The sequence below is a fragment of the Kryptolebias marmoratus genome, linkage group LG21, assembly GCF_001649575.2.
Source record: "Kryptolebias marmoratus isolate JLee-2015 linkage group LG21, ASM164957v2, whole genome shotgun sequence".
In the NCBI taxonomy this organism is placed as follows: Eukaryota; Metazoa; Chordata; class Actinopteri; order Cyprinodontiformes; family Rivulidae; genus Kryptolebias; species Kryptolebias marmoratus.
The window spans coordinates 2,607,210-2,623,370 of NC_051450.1; the positions used below are offsets into that span (position 1 = coordinate 2,607,210).

General features: G+C 39.9%; 1 protein-coding gene across 1 annotated transcript; it reads right to left on the minus strand.

Moving 5' to 3' along the window:
• On the minus strand, window positions 1-6,033 carry LOC119616653 (armadillo repeat-containing protein 4-like; the record flags this gene model as incomplete). Its single annotated transcript, XM_037973341.1, is given in 4 exon segments — window positions 1-149; window positions 3,299-3,413; window positions 5,695-5,756; window positions 5,851-6,033. Coding segments are annotated over 4 exon segments (464 nt in total), but the record flags the coding sequence as incomplete, so codon positions are not given.
• Between the last annotated feature and the right edge of the window lie 10,128 nt (window positions 6,034-16,161).

Below are 16,161 nucleotides of genomic sequence, written 5' to 3' on the forward strand. Positions count from 1 at the left end.
TCAGTGAGGACTGCCAGGTTATCCTTGTCTTTGGCTATTTTGGCAATGACAGAGCAAATGCTCGCCAGCAGCTCGTTGTTTGTTGACTCCAGTAAATTAATAATCAGTTCCAATCCACCGATGAGGGAGCGCCCCATTTCCCCTGCGTCCTAGAGTCAAAGAGTCTCTTATTAGCTGGTGCTCAGTGAAAATGAACACAGGAGATGACGGAGAGGAGAGCACAGTAATTAGGAAAAAGAAGAGGCAGATGGGGATATTTGAGCAGAACACATAAAGAAAAACACATTTGAAAAGCACAAAGAGAGTATTCTAATCAGTCCAAGAAATGCACAAGTCTACAGTGGAGCACAACTAGGTTTTGAGATGGGGTAAGAAAGCAAGAAGTTTGATGTCTTTATGAGCCTGTCTCACTCACACATTATCATGAGAATTATAAAATATACACTCCAGAGACCAAAAGTGACATGAAAATCTTTTGTCTCCACAGTTAGGATGTGTGGCTTCTTGTTTGGAGTTGATGGTATGAGCCGGTACTGCAGGGCTTTGAGACAATTGTGGGGTGATGCCTACTAAATGAAACCATTTCTCCATTCTGAGTCTATCTCCAGCCATCACTGCCCGAGAGGCAGCAGACACCGCTGTTGAATTAGGACGGTCACTTTAAAGAGGGTGAATATTTATGCAATCACCTATTTTACATTAAATATATTCATTTAACTGGCAGTACTTTGTTAAAATCAGCTTTCACTTTGTCACAGAAGAGGGTTTTATTTATCTATTTATTTCAAAAAGGCCAATTTACATTGATTGTGACGGATTTATAATAGCAATAACATGTAAAACATCAAAGGAGTAAATATGTTTTATAGGCACTGTAACTTGGCATATCAGACCTCTGTTTAAAATCACAAAATCACAGCCACAGAGGGATGGACTAAGGTGGTCCAGTCTGTAATGTTTAAAACTTTGAAAAAAAACTGAAAGTTCACCAAAACATCCAGTCATGAATGACTGGATGTAAATCACAAAGGCGGCTTTTATTTGAGTCCAACATCAATCTGCATAATTGGCCAGAACTTTAGAGTACTGAAAACACATAAGTTACTTTGTATGTTGTATCTTTTAAAAAAAACATATAAATCAGTAATTTAATCAAATTCAGCAAAAATAAAAAGCAGGAAGTGTTTTGGATTATTCTCTCAAATAGAGGACACACAGTTGAGATCGGGTCACAGTGCAGTGTGTGGGCCCTGTGATGCTGAGCCAGAGAATAACGCCTAGTCCACACCTAGCCTAACCGAATATCTCTGCCACATTGTTTAAAGAAATGATACTATCCACACGGGATTGGTTTAAAAAAAGTGTTCATCCACACGAACCCACTGAATTTCACCACTGAGCGTTGTTTTAAACATGCCAAATCCATAAGGGGGCATGTTTAAATTATCATCATTTATGATCACTGATCCAAAATTTGGCGACGTTGAATGGTAGAGGCATAGTTTTCATTATCAATCATTTTTAGTATTTTTAATCGGAGGTTTTGTGTGGATGAAAGGCCAAATCACATAAAAAAGCTATTTGGTTTACCAGATATCCGGCTACGTGTGGACTAGGCATCAGACATGAACATAGTGCCAGAGAGGAGGGGGCAGGGCAACAGGCCAATCCCCCGATACACAGGAAGCTCTTCCTCAGGAATACTGATGCCTTCTGGCTGGGAGTCCCTGCGACAGAGGAAGCTCTCTGAAGACACCAGCTGCAACAGACTAACCAGAACCTCTTTCATAGCCTGGATGGGCCCCTGACTCCCAAAGCTGCAGCATTATGAGGCTGCACATAAATGACTTTTGCTGCTACTCTCCCTCTCCTCTTACTCAAAATGGATTGAAAAAGAAAATACATTATCTGCTGTGCCTAATATGAAACTGGAGGGAAAAGCAGAGCTCAGATTGGCTGTATGGGGTCACTAGGCTCCTCTCTGCAGCAACCAGACTTCAACTTAAAAGCTGCAATATAAAGGAAAAATAAATCAAACATCTAAATGTGCCTCTGCAACAATTAATCATAAATCATCTCATCAGGAGTAGATAAGCAATTTAATACTAAATATTTCAGGTACTTTTATTGCACTAAATCAGTCCAATCTGAAACCCCATAGAGAGTGAATATGGCATTCCAATATGTAGGTGTCTGTGAGGAGGCAACAGCACTGTATGGAGGATCCAGTGGATGCTTTTTCCTTTTATAACATGGCTCTTTCATAACTCCACCATGGAACTGATAACTCAAGCCACATGGGTTCTCTATCTAAATAAGGTCTACACCAAAGCAGCTGTATCAGGTTCCTCAGCTCGATGGGTAATGAGCACTATTTAGCTCTTGTCATTGCCCCCATCCCAGAAAAAAAATCCCCCAGAAACCATGTTCATTAATTTCCTTCAGAATTGGCACACTGACTTCCAGACAAACAATGTCAAACTTTGTTAAAGCTCATCAGAGGACATACACTTCCCATTTATTTTCTCTCCATATGGTTGTGATGCAGAATTGTTGCTACATGTTATGTTCAGAAAAATTTGTCCTGTAAAAGTAAGAATCACCTCAAAGACACCTGCTTAGAGCCAACATATACTGTATGTTTAACCTTCATCAGATTGTTTTTTTTTTGACAAGACGCTGGCTCTTATAAAACCAATAATCTCACAGAACAACAGAACAACTGCTGCTGAAAATAATACAAGGCAACTGCAGATATCTAATTGATCAAAAGTTCAAGTGAGGAACAGAAGCTGTACACAGTTATAGATAGAACTATGCATGCAACATGAGGTTTTGTTGCAGATCCATTTTCACTGTGTTTTCATTGGAGAAGTAGGCTCATAGGAGCTGCCTGGTCCCTTGTGCTCTCTGTAAGTAGCAGCATGTTGAGAGAAGATTTTCAGTTGGATATCAGACGCCATGCCACAGGATATTACTCAGTCTTTCTCTCTGCCTGTTCTACAATTCACCAATCTGAGTATGCCAAGCAGGCTTCTCTGCTTCATATTATCTCAGGGTTCATGTAAGCCTCTACTGACACAGATCTGCCCCTCCTGACCCCCCAGCAGCAGCAGGTTGGAGGGAGAGCTTTGGAGACAAGAATGGTGACATAAGCAGACTTACTGTATGAGCATCCACTGTGAAACAACACAAATGTGGCAAAATGCTTTGATTTATGGTTTATCTGTCTGTAGTTGAGGTGTTTTAGTGGTGCACTTTATGTGTCCACAAAATGAAAAAGTGAACTTTACCGTACCTTTGCATTCTCAATACATGAACAAAGGGCCCATGCAGCACTAGACTGAACATCTGTGTTGGGTTTTTTCAGCAGTGACCACACCAGGCGGACTCCATCAAGCTGGTCAATGATCCTGAAGAGACAAAGAACAACAGGAAAGTGCTGAGAGATGAAGAAAATCATTTTATCCTTCAGTGATATAGAGTGTAGTTTAATTTCTTAGTCATGTTTGTATTTCAGAGCTCTGACTACATGAGCCAGGCCAGCAGCAGACTCATCAGATCTACTGTCATAAATAAAAGGATTGATTAGTTCAAGCACTTTTCATTAAAACTTGTCTTCAGTCCTGCTCAGCTCCTTTCCAGAGTCTGAAACCCACCCACTGTTCACTTAAATCATTCTCCATGTAAAACCTTACCAATGCAAGGGCCAGAGGTTACCTCACATCTGTGTATGGTGTATACATCCATACACTGATTTATAAATAGTCACTGAGACAAATTTCATGTTGTTTTTTTAACTGAATCCAAAAAGATGACTTTTTTCCAAGTCAAACACAGTCAGAGACAGGCTGCTCTATATTTCATAAAGTCTGAGTGAAGTTTACTTAAGCAGGAGCTTTATTTCATGTCATATACAGGACTGTTTTCAAAACTACCGTCAAGCTCTGAAAAATCAGGGAATTACGCCACAGTACACCCGTTGTCTGGTATAAATAACATGTAACGTGTTCCCCATGTGTGCTTCCACCAACAAGGCTGACATTGAATGTTGTCATAATTACTTAAACACTCCCTAATCAAAGCATCTCCATGACTGGCAACGAGCAAACACTCATTAGGGACGTCCCCAGCGCCACATGTCTTCTGTTTGCACATATATCAGTCTAGAGGGATCATAACATCAGATTCCAGTCTGCAGGGCCTCTTAAATCTGGACTGAAAACAAAAGTGAAGCATCACATCATCCGCCAAAAGTGCTCCGTTGTCCCAAGAAGCAGGTATGAAACAGATTAGCAAAGAAGTTGTAGCTGACAGTGATGGATTAGAGGGGGGAGACCACAAACCTTGAAGGCATTAAAATCCTGTGTTCACTCTGGTAGTTATACAAGATTCAATGGAGGAAGTGCTATGAGTGGTCAAAAACCACGCACTGTCTCCTGGTTGAGAAGGAAAATAAACAATATATCTCTTGGAAAAGCTGAAAATGATCTTCAGGCTTTCAGTAGTTTTGGATGACTTGATTTAGAATGATGAAAAGAGAACAACTGAGGTAATTAACAGGAGATACTATCGAAGTAAAAAAAAATATTATGTCCAAAAAAATTGAAGCTGACAAGTATAAAATTAGAAGGATGGTTGCAGGTAATTATGTGGCATCATACAAACATCATAATTCCTATCTAGCCAGTCGTGCATCATCTATCACTTGTAATCTGAAAAACAGCTTTGGTCGTGTTGGGTTGGAAAAGAAAAATCAAAACTGAGTTATGCTAACTGTTTGAGAAATCTATGTCAACATGCATGTCTTAAAATAAGCTATCGCCTCTACAATACAAAGAACATGAACTCTGTTTACAGATGAAGGCTGACAGATTACACAATCAGGTCTAAAACTTCATACCGTGAGAAAACATAAAGAACATGATGACCTGATTTAATAAACTTCTTCCTTTCTAAAAAGATAATCACAGTCAGCTTTAATTTAAAAGGCTTCTTTTTTTAAGCTCATAGGGTTTTTTTCTCCAAACAAATGAATCTGACTCAGACAACATCATAATTGGCTAACTAACAATGTAAACAGACATCTAGTTATATTTCTGTCCAGTGCTAATGATGAAGGGTCTTGTAAAAACCTCGTAAACACAGTGAGACACAGATGGAAGCTCCACAATGCTGTGCAGCTTAACAGGAAGAGGTTAAAAGAAAAAAGGAAAAAAGAAATGGACTGCTTTGGACCCTGGTTCACTGTGTTTTCCCAGCCATGAAGTCTTGGACAGGGCAGGCCTTTAGGCATGCTCATGTGACCAGCTCAGTGACCGCACAGCTACAGTAAAACTCTGAGAATTAAACCACAACCATATTTAACACAGCAGGTACAATAAACAAAGCTTTTAAAATCTGCCATTAAGGAAAAGATGAAAGAGTGACCTACCTGCACTTACAAATTAAAAGGACATAAAGTTTGTTTAATAATTGGGCCATGGCATGTTAAAATACTGTGTTTAAATCCATGACTTGGTGTAATTTCCTCTTTAAAAACTTATGACAACAAACAGCTAAGAATATGTTTAGATATTAGAGCAAACAAGCTAAGAAATATAGTTTAAAATACGTCAAACTGACATAGATCCTCTGTAAAACACTGTAAATATGAGAGACTACGTAACATTGAATAAGAAGAAATAAACTTACACCATGTTGTCCTTATCTGTAGCACATATGCCTACAGCCTTGGTTACATTTACAAGAAGCATCTAGGTAAATCATAGAGTAAAAATATCAATCAGTAAATGACTGTGTTATGAAGATAAAATAATTCAAAATACAATAAAAAAAAATCTGAAATACCTGGTTTGATTTGGTGAGCAGATTAACAAGCAGCTTGATGCCCCCACACTTGCGGATTGTGGCCTTATTAGCTGGAATCTGAGCAAATTCTCCTAACGCTCCCACTACATTGACCAGCACTTCATCAGGCTGATCCATCAGCAGACCAACCAGGGTCTCTAGAGCTTTGTACTCCTGAAAGCTTTGGGTGAATAACAGAAAAAGAGGCTTGAAATGGTATCAATTGAATCTGTTTTGTTTTAATCATTTCACACACCGACCAATGGCTGTGGAGGAAGAGTCAAGAAAAGATACAAATCAGGGGATTAGTTAAGGAGTAGGAAGATTTTTCACCCATTTACACAATGTGTAGTAAAAGCACATAAAAATGACAAATCTTTACAAAAAACATTTTTACTTTCCATGGGAAATGGTATATAGAAAAATTAAATCATTTTTGCAGTTGACTTGTGTCCTTGGAATATCCCCTCAAAATTTAGAAATGTCATCAGCAATGACTGAGACCTCACCTGTCTGAAATAAATCTAAACTACTTATTTAGAAAATGTGTGTTGGCACAAAGTCTGTGTTTACAGCTAAACCAACAGATCTGAATGGTGGCACTTGGTTATGAGATTGATTTAGTCATACCTTATTGTATTCATATTTGCTACCAAGCCATCCACATGATGTATATTTCAGAAAAAAATGAAAAAAAAAAGTTTGTCAAACAAAAATCATAAAATGTGATAAGATAAAAAGTTAGAAAATTGATTCAGATGTTCTTATTAACTCATACATATGTCTAAACTTCACAGAAGTAGTGCATAACCCCCCACACTTGATCTAATTATTTGAAGATCCATGGAAACTTTATGACTAAATTCTGTGAAAGCATAAACAAAGCACAAAAAGTAAGGACATCTGTGTTTGTTCAGTTATTCCTTTGTTGCAACAATGCTCCTTGGCAATAAATCTTATGTTGTTGGAAACCCTGATTATTTCCCCTCATATAGTATCAGATTTGAAAGGAAAATGCATTTGTGTGCTGAGCAGCAATGTGAAGTATGAGAGTTGCACCCATAAAAAAACTTGTCAAATCTTTTATTTCTGTGATAGCTTATTCTGCTATTGTCTCTTGTTTTGAGCTTTTTATATGGACCCTGCTACAGCGGTCAGTTAGTGCCTGATCCAAGTATGCCATATTTGACTGATCTGAATATGGTCCATCTGGTGTTCCACAAAAATTTCTAAAAAGTTTCAGTATTATTTGAAGTGAGCTCTAGAACCATCTCCAAATTGAAGACCAAGTTCCATATAATGGGGGGTGTCAGAGACAGGCTGTGAAGTGAGTGTCCCACGAGATTACATTCTGCAACCTGTAGTAGTCCCCTGTCTTCAAAGTCTGGGTCTGAACTTTATCTTCCAAGATGACAATGAATGCCCCTATAGAGCAGGTTAACAGAGACTACCTCCAGACTTTGGCAGTGGAGAGGATGGAATGGCCTGCCTGCATTTCCAATCTCAACTACAATGAACACCTGTGGGATCAGTTTGAGTATGCTATCCATTCCAGAGTGACCAACACAGCCACATTGGTTGTCTTAAGACAAGTGAATAGTGTGTGACCAAGCTGGTGAGTAAAATGAGCAGGAGGTCCCAGATTGTTGTGGCTGTGTATAGTTCTTTGGCATACCCCTCTTTGTAAAATGAATAAATTGTTAAATTGACAGGCTGTCTTGTTTCTTAACTGTTCAGTCATCCAATCCAATAACACCAAAGAAGTGGCAATAGCAGAATAAGTTTTTTGGCACTGGCAGAGAAGATTTGGCAAGTTTTCCCTGGGAACAACCCTCTGCTGCTTGTGTATTTTACTAACAAATGTGGCAGAATTTGAGGGAACAGGCTTTCCTATAGTATAAGATTTATTATCAAAAAGTATAGTTAAAACAACAACAACAAAATCACAAATTTCCTTAGTTATTGTGCTAAGTACATTTTTTGACAAATGCTCAGGATTATCACATCTGACCCTCTCAAGATCATGGTAATAAAGTATTCAATGTCACTGATAGAGTGAGGTGATGTGTCTGCCAGACTACACTCACCGGCCCTTTATTAGACACACCTGTCCAACTGCTCATTAACACAAATGTCGAATCAGCCAATCACATGTCAGCAACTCAATGCATTTAGGCATGTAGACATGACCAAGACAATGTTCTGCAGTTCAAACCAAGCAACAGAATGGGGAAGAAAGGTGATTTAAGTAACTGTGAACGTGGCATGGTTGTTGGCGACAGACGGGCTGGTCTGAGTAATTCAGAAACTGCTGATCTACTGGGATTTTCACGCACAACCATCTCTAGAGTTGTGCATGAATGGTCCAAAAAAGAGAAAATATCCAGTGAGCAGCAGTTCTGTGGGCTCAAATACCTTGTTGATGCCAGAGGTCAGAGGAGAATGGCCAGACTGGTTTAAACTAATAGAACGGCAACAGTAACTCAAATAACCACTCGTTACAACCGAGGTATGCAGAACAGCATCTCTGAATGCACAACACGTTGAACCTTGAGGTGGATGGGCTACAGCAGCAGAAGACCACACCGGGTGCCACTCCTGTCAGCTAAGAACAGGAAACTGAGGCTACAATTCATGCAGGCTCACCAAAATTGGACAATAGAAGATTGGAAAAACGTTGTCTGGTCTGATGAGTCTCGATTTCTGCTGCGACATTCGGATGGTAGGGTCAGAATTTGACGTCAACAACATGAAAGCATGGATCCATCCTGCCTTGTATCAACGGTTCAGGCTGTTGGTGGTGGTGCAATGGTGTGGGGGATATTTTCCTGGCACACTTTGGCCCCATTAGTACCAATTGAGCATTGTGGCAACACCACAGCCTACCTGAGTATTGTTGCTGACCATGTCCATCCCTTTATGGCCACAGTGTACCCATCTTCTGATGGCTACTTCCAGCAGGATAACGCGCCATGTCATAAAGCATGAATCATCTCAGACTGGTTTCTTGAACACAACAATTAGTTCACTGTACTCGAATGGCCTCCACAGTCACCAGATCTCAACCCAATAGAGCACCTTTGGGATGTGGTGGAATGGATGTGCAGCCGATAAACCTGCAGCAACTGCGTGATGCTATCATGTCAATATGGACCAGACTCTCTGAGGAATGTTTCCAGTACCTTATTGAATCTATGCCACAAAGGATTAAGGCAGTTCTGAAGGCAAAAGGGGGTCCAACCCTGTACTAGCAAGGTGTACCTAATAAAGTGCCCGGTGAGTGTATATTACTGTTTGTTACTGGCCACAGGGGGATTACACTGAACTCAGTATCTTCTGAAATCCAGCAGTACAAACTCTTTTCCCACGGATCCTCACAGTTGTCCCTCTCATTCACTTTGCATAACCAAAGCTTAGCTGTGGCTTGGAAACGCTTCCTCCCTCTTTAGCTGTGTTTTTTTTTTTCCTTGTTTGCCTATGATATAGAGTGGTAAACTATAGTAAACATTCAAAAGGGATATACTGTGGTTGCAAAAAAACCCTCAACAAACCTCTGATGTACAGTTAAGCTCTACGGCTGTTTTTATTCACAGTTACGGTTGCTGGCATCATGGTTTGTAAGCTATCGTAGACGGCCAAGGTCATTTGGTTTTGGTCATGATCCACCGACAGACAGACTATTCTTGTAAGTAAAAACACTGCTAATGAACAGAGGAGCAGCCAAAGATAACTTCAGTGAAATTCACCATGATGAAAAACAATGGTTTTATTTCATCTTTGAAGTGTTATCTGCAATTCACTACAGTAGAATTATCTTGTAATCACAGACATAAGTTTTGATAAATGCACACTATGCAATGTCTATTTTTGTGATATAAAGTCCAGCTGAGGTAATTATGTGATGGTAAAAGTAACATCACACAAAGTTGCCTAAAGTGACTTCTACTGCAAACAATGGGCTCTACATAGCTGAAGACTATGAGGACTCAGCAACCATAGAAGAGCTTCTGTTTGTACAGGACATCTTTATGGTTGATTATTAAAGGTATTTTCTTTATTGATTCTTTTGTAGTTATCACACATTCAACCAACTATTGAAAGTGAAATGCTGCCTTTTATCACAGCTGAAGCTTTTTGGCCAACCAAACAGAAAGTAAGCTGTTTCAGGGACCCTGATACACTCAGCAATGACCACAAAGAAACTGAACTTTAAAAGATTCATATATCTCCAGTGATAGCAGAATAAAAGATTTTAACAAAGTAAAAGAGCATTTTCTAACCGGGGTGAGGAGAAAACTGTTTTGAGGTAAGATCATTTAAAAAGGTAATTATGGGCTGCTTGTTGTAGGGGTCAAACAGAAGTAAGATGGAAGGTGAGCCAGTAAATGGAAGAAAACTCCAGAATCAACACTGACAAATACAGTCTAAGACTTGGCAACCTCGACTTTCCATTGCAGTTATTCCCTCAGTTTTTTGTTGAGGCTTTTTACAGCATTTTTGTGTCAATAACACCTCGATACACAGAGGTGAAGGGGCCACATGTGGATGGATCTATAAATCTGCACACAATAATGTTTCACTGTTTCAGAGTTGGCTTCCTACTCAGCAGTATTTTAAAAAAAAAACACATAAGGCCAGACTAGTGTGGTTTTAGACAAACACACTCACGTCATGATTATATTTATATTTCAGAAGATCAGTCATTTTTAATTTGAATGGATCATTAATCTGAAAAAGTATTAACATCTCACCCACTTGTCTTAATTTTGTTGGAATTTGGGTATCTTTGGCTTGCTTTTGTATTAGGTTTATTATTTAATGCTTCTCATGTTCCCTGTGTTTAGTTTATTCCCCAATGTCAATGTTTTGCTGTTCTGCTCACTGTGTTCCTTGTGCATCACTCACTCTTCCTCAGTAGTTCTATCAGTCCGCCTCAACCACAGTCACCTGTTTCCACTCCCTTGTTATCCTCAGCCTTTAAAACCTGGTCATTTCCTCACTGCTTCATTGTCATTTCTATGTGCTGTCTGGTTTTCCTCGTGTCTTTGCAACCTTGGATTTTGTAGGTTTTTTTGTTATGTAGTTCTGTTGCTGCCATGTTAGTCTCTTGTTTTCCTTTTTGTTAATAAATAAATTTTTCTTTGAGTTCCTCCATGTCTGCCTGCATTTGGGTTCAAATCATCCACCCCCCTAACTTGACAAATCGGAGGACTTCACAGTCAATACTGTTCAGACACATCAAATCAAAGTCTCTTAAATAAAATGCAGTTAGTCACAAGACCTGTTCTATTTGATCATGAACTTAATAAAGGGAGGTAAAAAAATTTCACACTGCCTCCAATTATTACACATGTAAAAATTTCACTTTACTAAGCAGCCAGTGATTGGTTCTGAAAAGAGTCTGTGCCCCTAAAACCCCATCATATTAGCAGCCTCTCTTTTTGACACTAATGATTCAGTCTACTCTCCAAGCTTTCAACTGACCCAAACATTTTAAGTTAATCAAATGAGCATGAGAAAGGAAATAAAATAAAATAGACTCACCAACACATCAGGGGGTGGGGTGTTATTTTTATCTTATTTCACACATAGCTGCACAGGCAATCCAATTAACAAAATAAGACAAAATAAAAATCCACAAGATAAAAATCTTAATCTGTTTTGCTAAGGTTTTGAATGATATTTTTGTGACATTTTTGTGATATCTTTAGTGTGAGGGCAACCAAAAGATTTTTTACTGTTTGTAAATGAGGTGTCACTAAATGAGGCTTAAACAGGAATGATAGCATCTCTATAATTATTTCTATTAATGTTATTATTAGTAGTTAGGTAATTAATTTCCATAACAACTGTGTGACAAGTAATTATAATTGGAAGAGAGCCTGTACTCACAGCAGATGTATTTATATGCCACATTACTCATAACCAGTGTAGTTAAGTTGTTTTACCATCATGCCCAGCAGCACTTAGACAGCTTCCCAATCTGAGCCAATTTACTGTATTTTTAGACCAATGTTTTTTAATTTAATTTAATTTTTTTTTTTTGCTTGAGTTTGTGCTATAAAAACAGTACTTCTATCCATAGTAGAACAGTTATCTTTGGACAAAATGTATTTTTTTGACGCCACTTTAAGAGATGCTGATCTGTCATGTCATAACTGTCATCTCCCTGCGTTTGTGAAAGAATCCTCAATATGGCAGCTGGCACTCAGTTCCAGTTAGAAGGATTTAACTTTAAATGCAGGATATTGTTCTGTCACTTCTGATAGAGAAATGGAGGAAAAACCCTTTTGAGAAAGAAAAGTTCTTTGTATTTTTAGAATTCAACAACATTTTAAACTGCACATAATTTTAGATTAAAGAAAGCCTTTTGACACATTTCCACCTTGGCAAAAACCCTTAAGCTTCACACTTTTAGTCTCACCCTCACACTGAATATCCATAACGTTACTAAGGGGAATTTCCTGCCTCTTTTTCACATCAGCAAAGCACTTATAAAGCATGATAACGAAAGAATAGCAAACAAAATAGCTACAATTGTGACCTCCAGTAAGTATTGTTCAGTAATATGCATATGTGAACACTATAAACATACTTTATAAACACATTAATCACCTTTTTATGTCAGACGTTACATTTTGACCAGCAGATGGCGCATTTTAGCAGGATTTAACCTGAACCAATTAAACAATGTGTCATGATGCGGGGTGAAGGAAGCAAACCCTGAGCGCAGACTCATCTTAAACAAAATAATTTATTAAGTAAAGAAAAACCAAAACAAGAGCTGACGTGGCAGCAAAACAAACTAAAGAACAAACTAAAACCAACATGCACAGGAAACGGGGACAAGCGGGACGGAAAACAAACAACCAGTAGCGAAACAACAAACAGTGGACATCAAACAAACCTTAGACAATGGACCAGCGAGGTATGGAGAGAAATGACCGGGTTTTAAAGTGCAGAGGATAATTGTGGTAAGTGGATTCAGGTGTATGGGAGCAATCATGGGCAGGTGGAGATGGGCGTGGCCAGGAAACAGCAAAAGGGTGACTGGGGAGGAGTGAATACAAAAGCACAAACATGAGGAAGACAGAACCCAAATGAACCAAGAAGAAAAACAAAAACCAACCAACTAAAAATAAGAAACAAAACCCAAAATACAACCCAGAGAACTAAAATAAAATCAAAACAAAACCCAGCAAAAGCCAAATCACCACACAATGTTACACATCCATCCATCCATCCATCCATCATCTTCTGCTTGTTTCAGGTTTTGGTTTGCGGGGGCAGCAGCCTAAGCAGGGAGGCCTTGGCATCACTTTCCACAGCGAACTCTTCCAACTCTTCAGAGGGATTCCAAGACCTTCTCAGGCCAGCTGAGAACTATAGTCTTTCCATGTGTTCTGGGTCTTCTACCATTCGGACATGCCCGGAACACCTCAGGGCATCCCGGTTGAGTTGTTTGGGTTTCTACCTGAACAACTCAACTGGCTCCTTTTGATGCAGAGGAGCAACAACTCTACCCCGAGTTTCTACCAGATAACCACACTTCTCACACTATTTCAAAGGAAGAGCCCAGCTACCTCATTTAAACCTCCTGTATCTGAGATCTTTCTTTCGATCACTGCCCATAGTTCATGACCATAGGTGAGGGTAGGAACATAGATCATCCAGTAAACAGAGAGCTTTGCCTTGTAGCTCAGCTCCCTCCCTCCTCAGAGTTCCAAAACTGTGGAAGCCACAAGATCCATCCGTCTTTCTTGTGTTCCATTCTTCTCTTAATCGAAAAGAAAATCCTGAAATACTTCAAATTTTCCACTTGAGGCAGCACCTAACTTCCTACCCGGAGAGGGCAGTACACCCTTCTCCGAATGAAAACAATGGCCTTGGATTTGGAGGCACTGATCTTTATCCTAGCTACTTCATACTTGCCTGTAAACCCCTTCAATGAGAGCAGGAGATCACAGCACAATGACAGCATCAGGACCACATCATCTGCAAATAACAGAGACAGAATCCAAAGGCCACCTATCTGGACCCTATCCACCCCTGGTTGAACTGAGAAATTATGTCCATGAAAGTTATGAACAGAACCAGTGACAACAGGCAGCACTGGCAGAGTCTGACTCTCACCTTGAAGAGGTCTGCCTTACTACCGGCAATGCAAACTAGACTCTCAAACTGTTTGTATAGGGACCGAATGGCCATAGCAATGGACTGCCAATTCCATATTATGATGCATCCCCCACAAGGTACCCTAGGGAACATGGTTGAATGTCTTTTCAAAGTCAGCAAAACACATATAGACAATTTGGGCAAACTCACATGCCCCTTTAAGGACACTAGCAAAAGAAAAGAGCTGGTCCAGTGTTCTACGGCCTGAACAGAACGTGCATTGTTCCTCCTAAATCCAAGGGTTGACCATTGATCAAACTCTCTTCTGCAGTAGTCCTGAATAGACCTTACTAGGGAGGCTGAGGAGTGTAATTACATTGTAATTGGAACACACCCTTCAGTCCTTCTTCTTAAAAAGGGAAACCACCCCAGTCTGTTAATCCAGTGGCAGTGTGAATGTTTAACAAATTGCAAAGGTGTGTGAACCAAGACAGCCCAGAAACATCCAGAGCCTTAAGAAACTCAGGTCGAATCTCTCCCACCCCTGGAGCCCTGGTGACACAGGGCTTTTTAACTACCTTGGCAACCTCAACCCAAGTTATGGACGGATGCCCCCGGAGTCCCCAGACTCAATTTCTTCCATGAAAGACATGCTGGTGGGATTGAGAATGTCCTCAAAGTATTCCTTCCACAGCCAGATGACATCACTAGCTGAGGTCAATAGTACCCCACCACCGCTATACACATTGTTGGTAAAATACTTCTTTCCCTGCCTCAGCCAGCTGATGGTTTGCCAGAATCTTCTAAGCCAATCTAATATCTCTATCCAAGGTTTCACCAAACTACTCCAACACCTGAGCTTTTGCCTCAGCAACAGCCAGGGGTGAAGCCTGCTTGGCCTGCTGATACCCCCCCAGGTGCCTCTGCAGTCCTAGCAGCTAAGAAGGTCTGATAGGAATCCAACATCAGCTTGATGACCTCCCTCACCCGGGGTATCCGTTACCAGATTCAAGGATGGCTGTCATGAGAGGAACTAACAACTTTGTGGCCACAGCTTAAAAATAGAGGCACGGCACATGGCCCACTTGGACTTCCTGCCCCCTGCCTCTGCTGGAATGCAGTTAACCCCTACATCACTAGCAGCCCCTGTACCGGGGGCAGCAACACTTCTGCCATCAAGATCAATCCAACAGGCCTAGGGCTATGTTGGAGAGAGGAGTTGAAGATCTTTCTGATGGTTTTTTTTGTCAGAGTTTCCCAGCAAACCTTCACTACACATTTGGGTCTAGCAGGTTAGTCCTGCATCTTCCTCTGCCTCAGGTCAGAGAGGCCTTTGCTCCCAATCAAGGGGCTCTACCCTTGTCCGGATAAGGGTCATCAATCTCCTTGCTTTTTCCTGTCAATACTGAATAAGAAAATAAATACATCTAAATCATCCTTTCAAGGGCATACAAGTGAAAATGTATTGGGCTGTTAGGACAACAGTCACTGGTTATTATTCATGTTACATAGAAAATTACTCACTTCAAAATGACAACACCAAATTCAGAAACCATTCCAACCAGGAATAGTTTTAAATGTGATGGTATGAAGTTTAAATGAGTACCTGCCCAACATGTCAGCTTTCTGACATAAAAAAACGATCACAGTCTGCAGACTTTCACTATGTCTGTGAGTGGTATCACATTAAAAGGCCTTTAATGCTCAAGACTAAAACCTACAAAATATGAACATTTGACTGATATTTTGTTGAAGGTGGATAGGTCTGAAATCTAAAAGCAAACAGTGTGATGGGAAGATGGAAGGAGTACTTTGAGGAGCTAATGAATGAAGAGAATGAAAGGGAAAAGAGTTGAGGGCATATAAACTGTGGACCAGGAAGTGGAAATGATTAGTGAGAATGAAGTTCAGAAAGCTTTGAAGAGTATGATGAAGGGGAAGGAAGTTGGATCTGATGATATACTTTATTCTTTATTCTTTATTGATTTTATTGTCAATTCTGCATATGTACAGGACATACATAGAAATTGAAATGACGTTACACTCCTACCCAAGTTGCAGCAACAACATTAACAAAATAGACTAATACAACTAGTTATATAAAAATACGAAAGAAACAGCTGCAGGACCTCTGATACAACATGCTCAATAGTGACAAACAGGAGACAAAGGGACGCTGACTGAAGACAATAATAA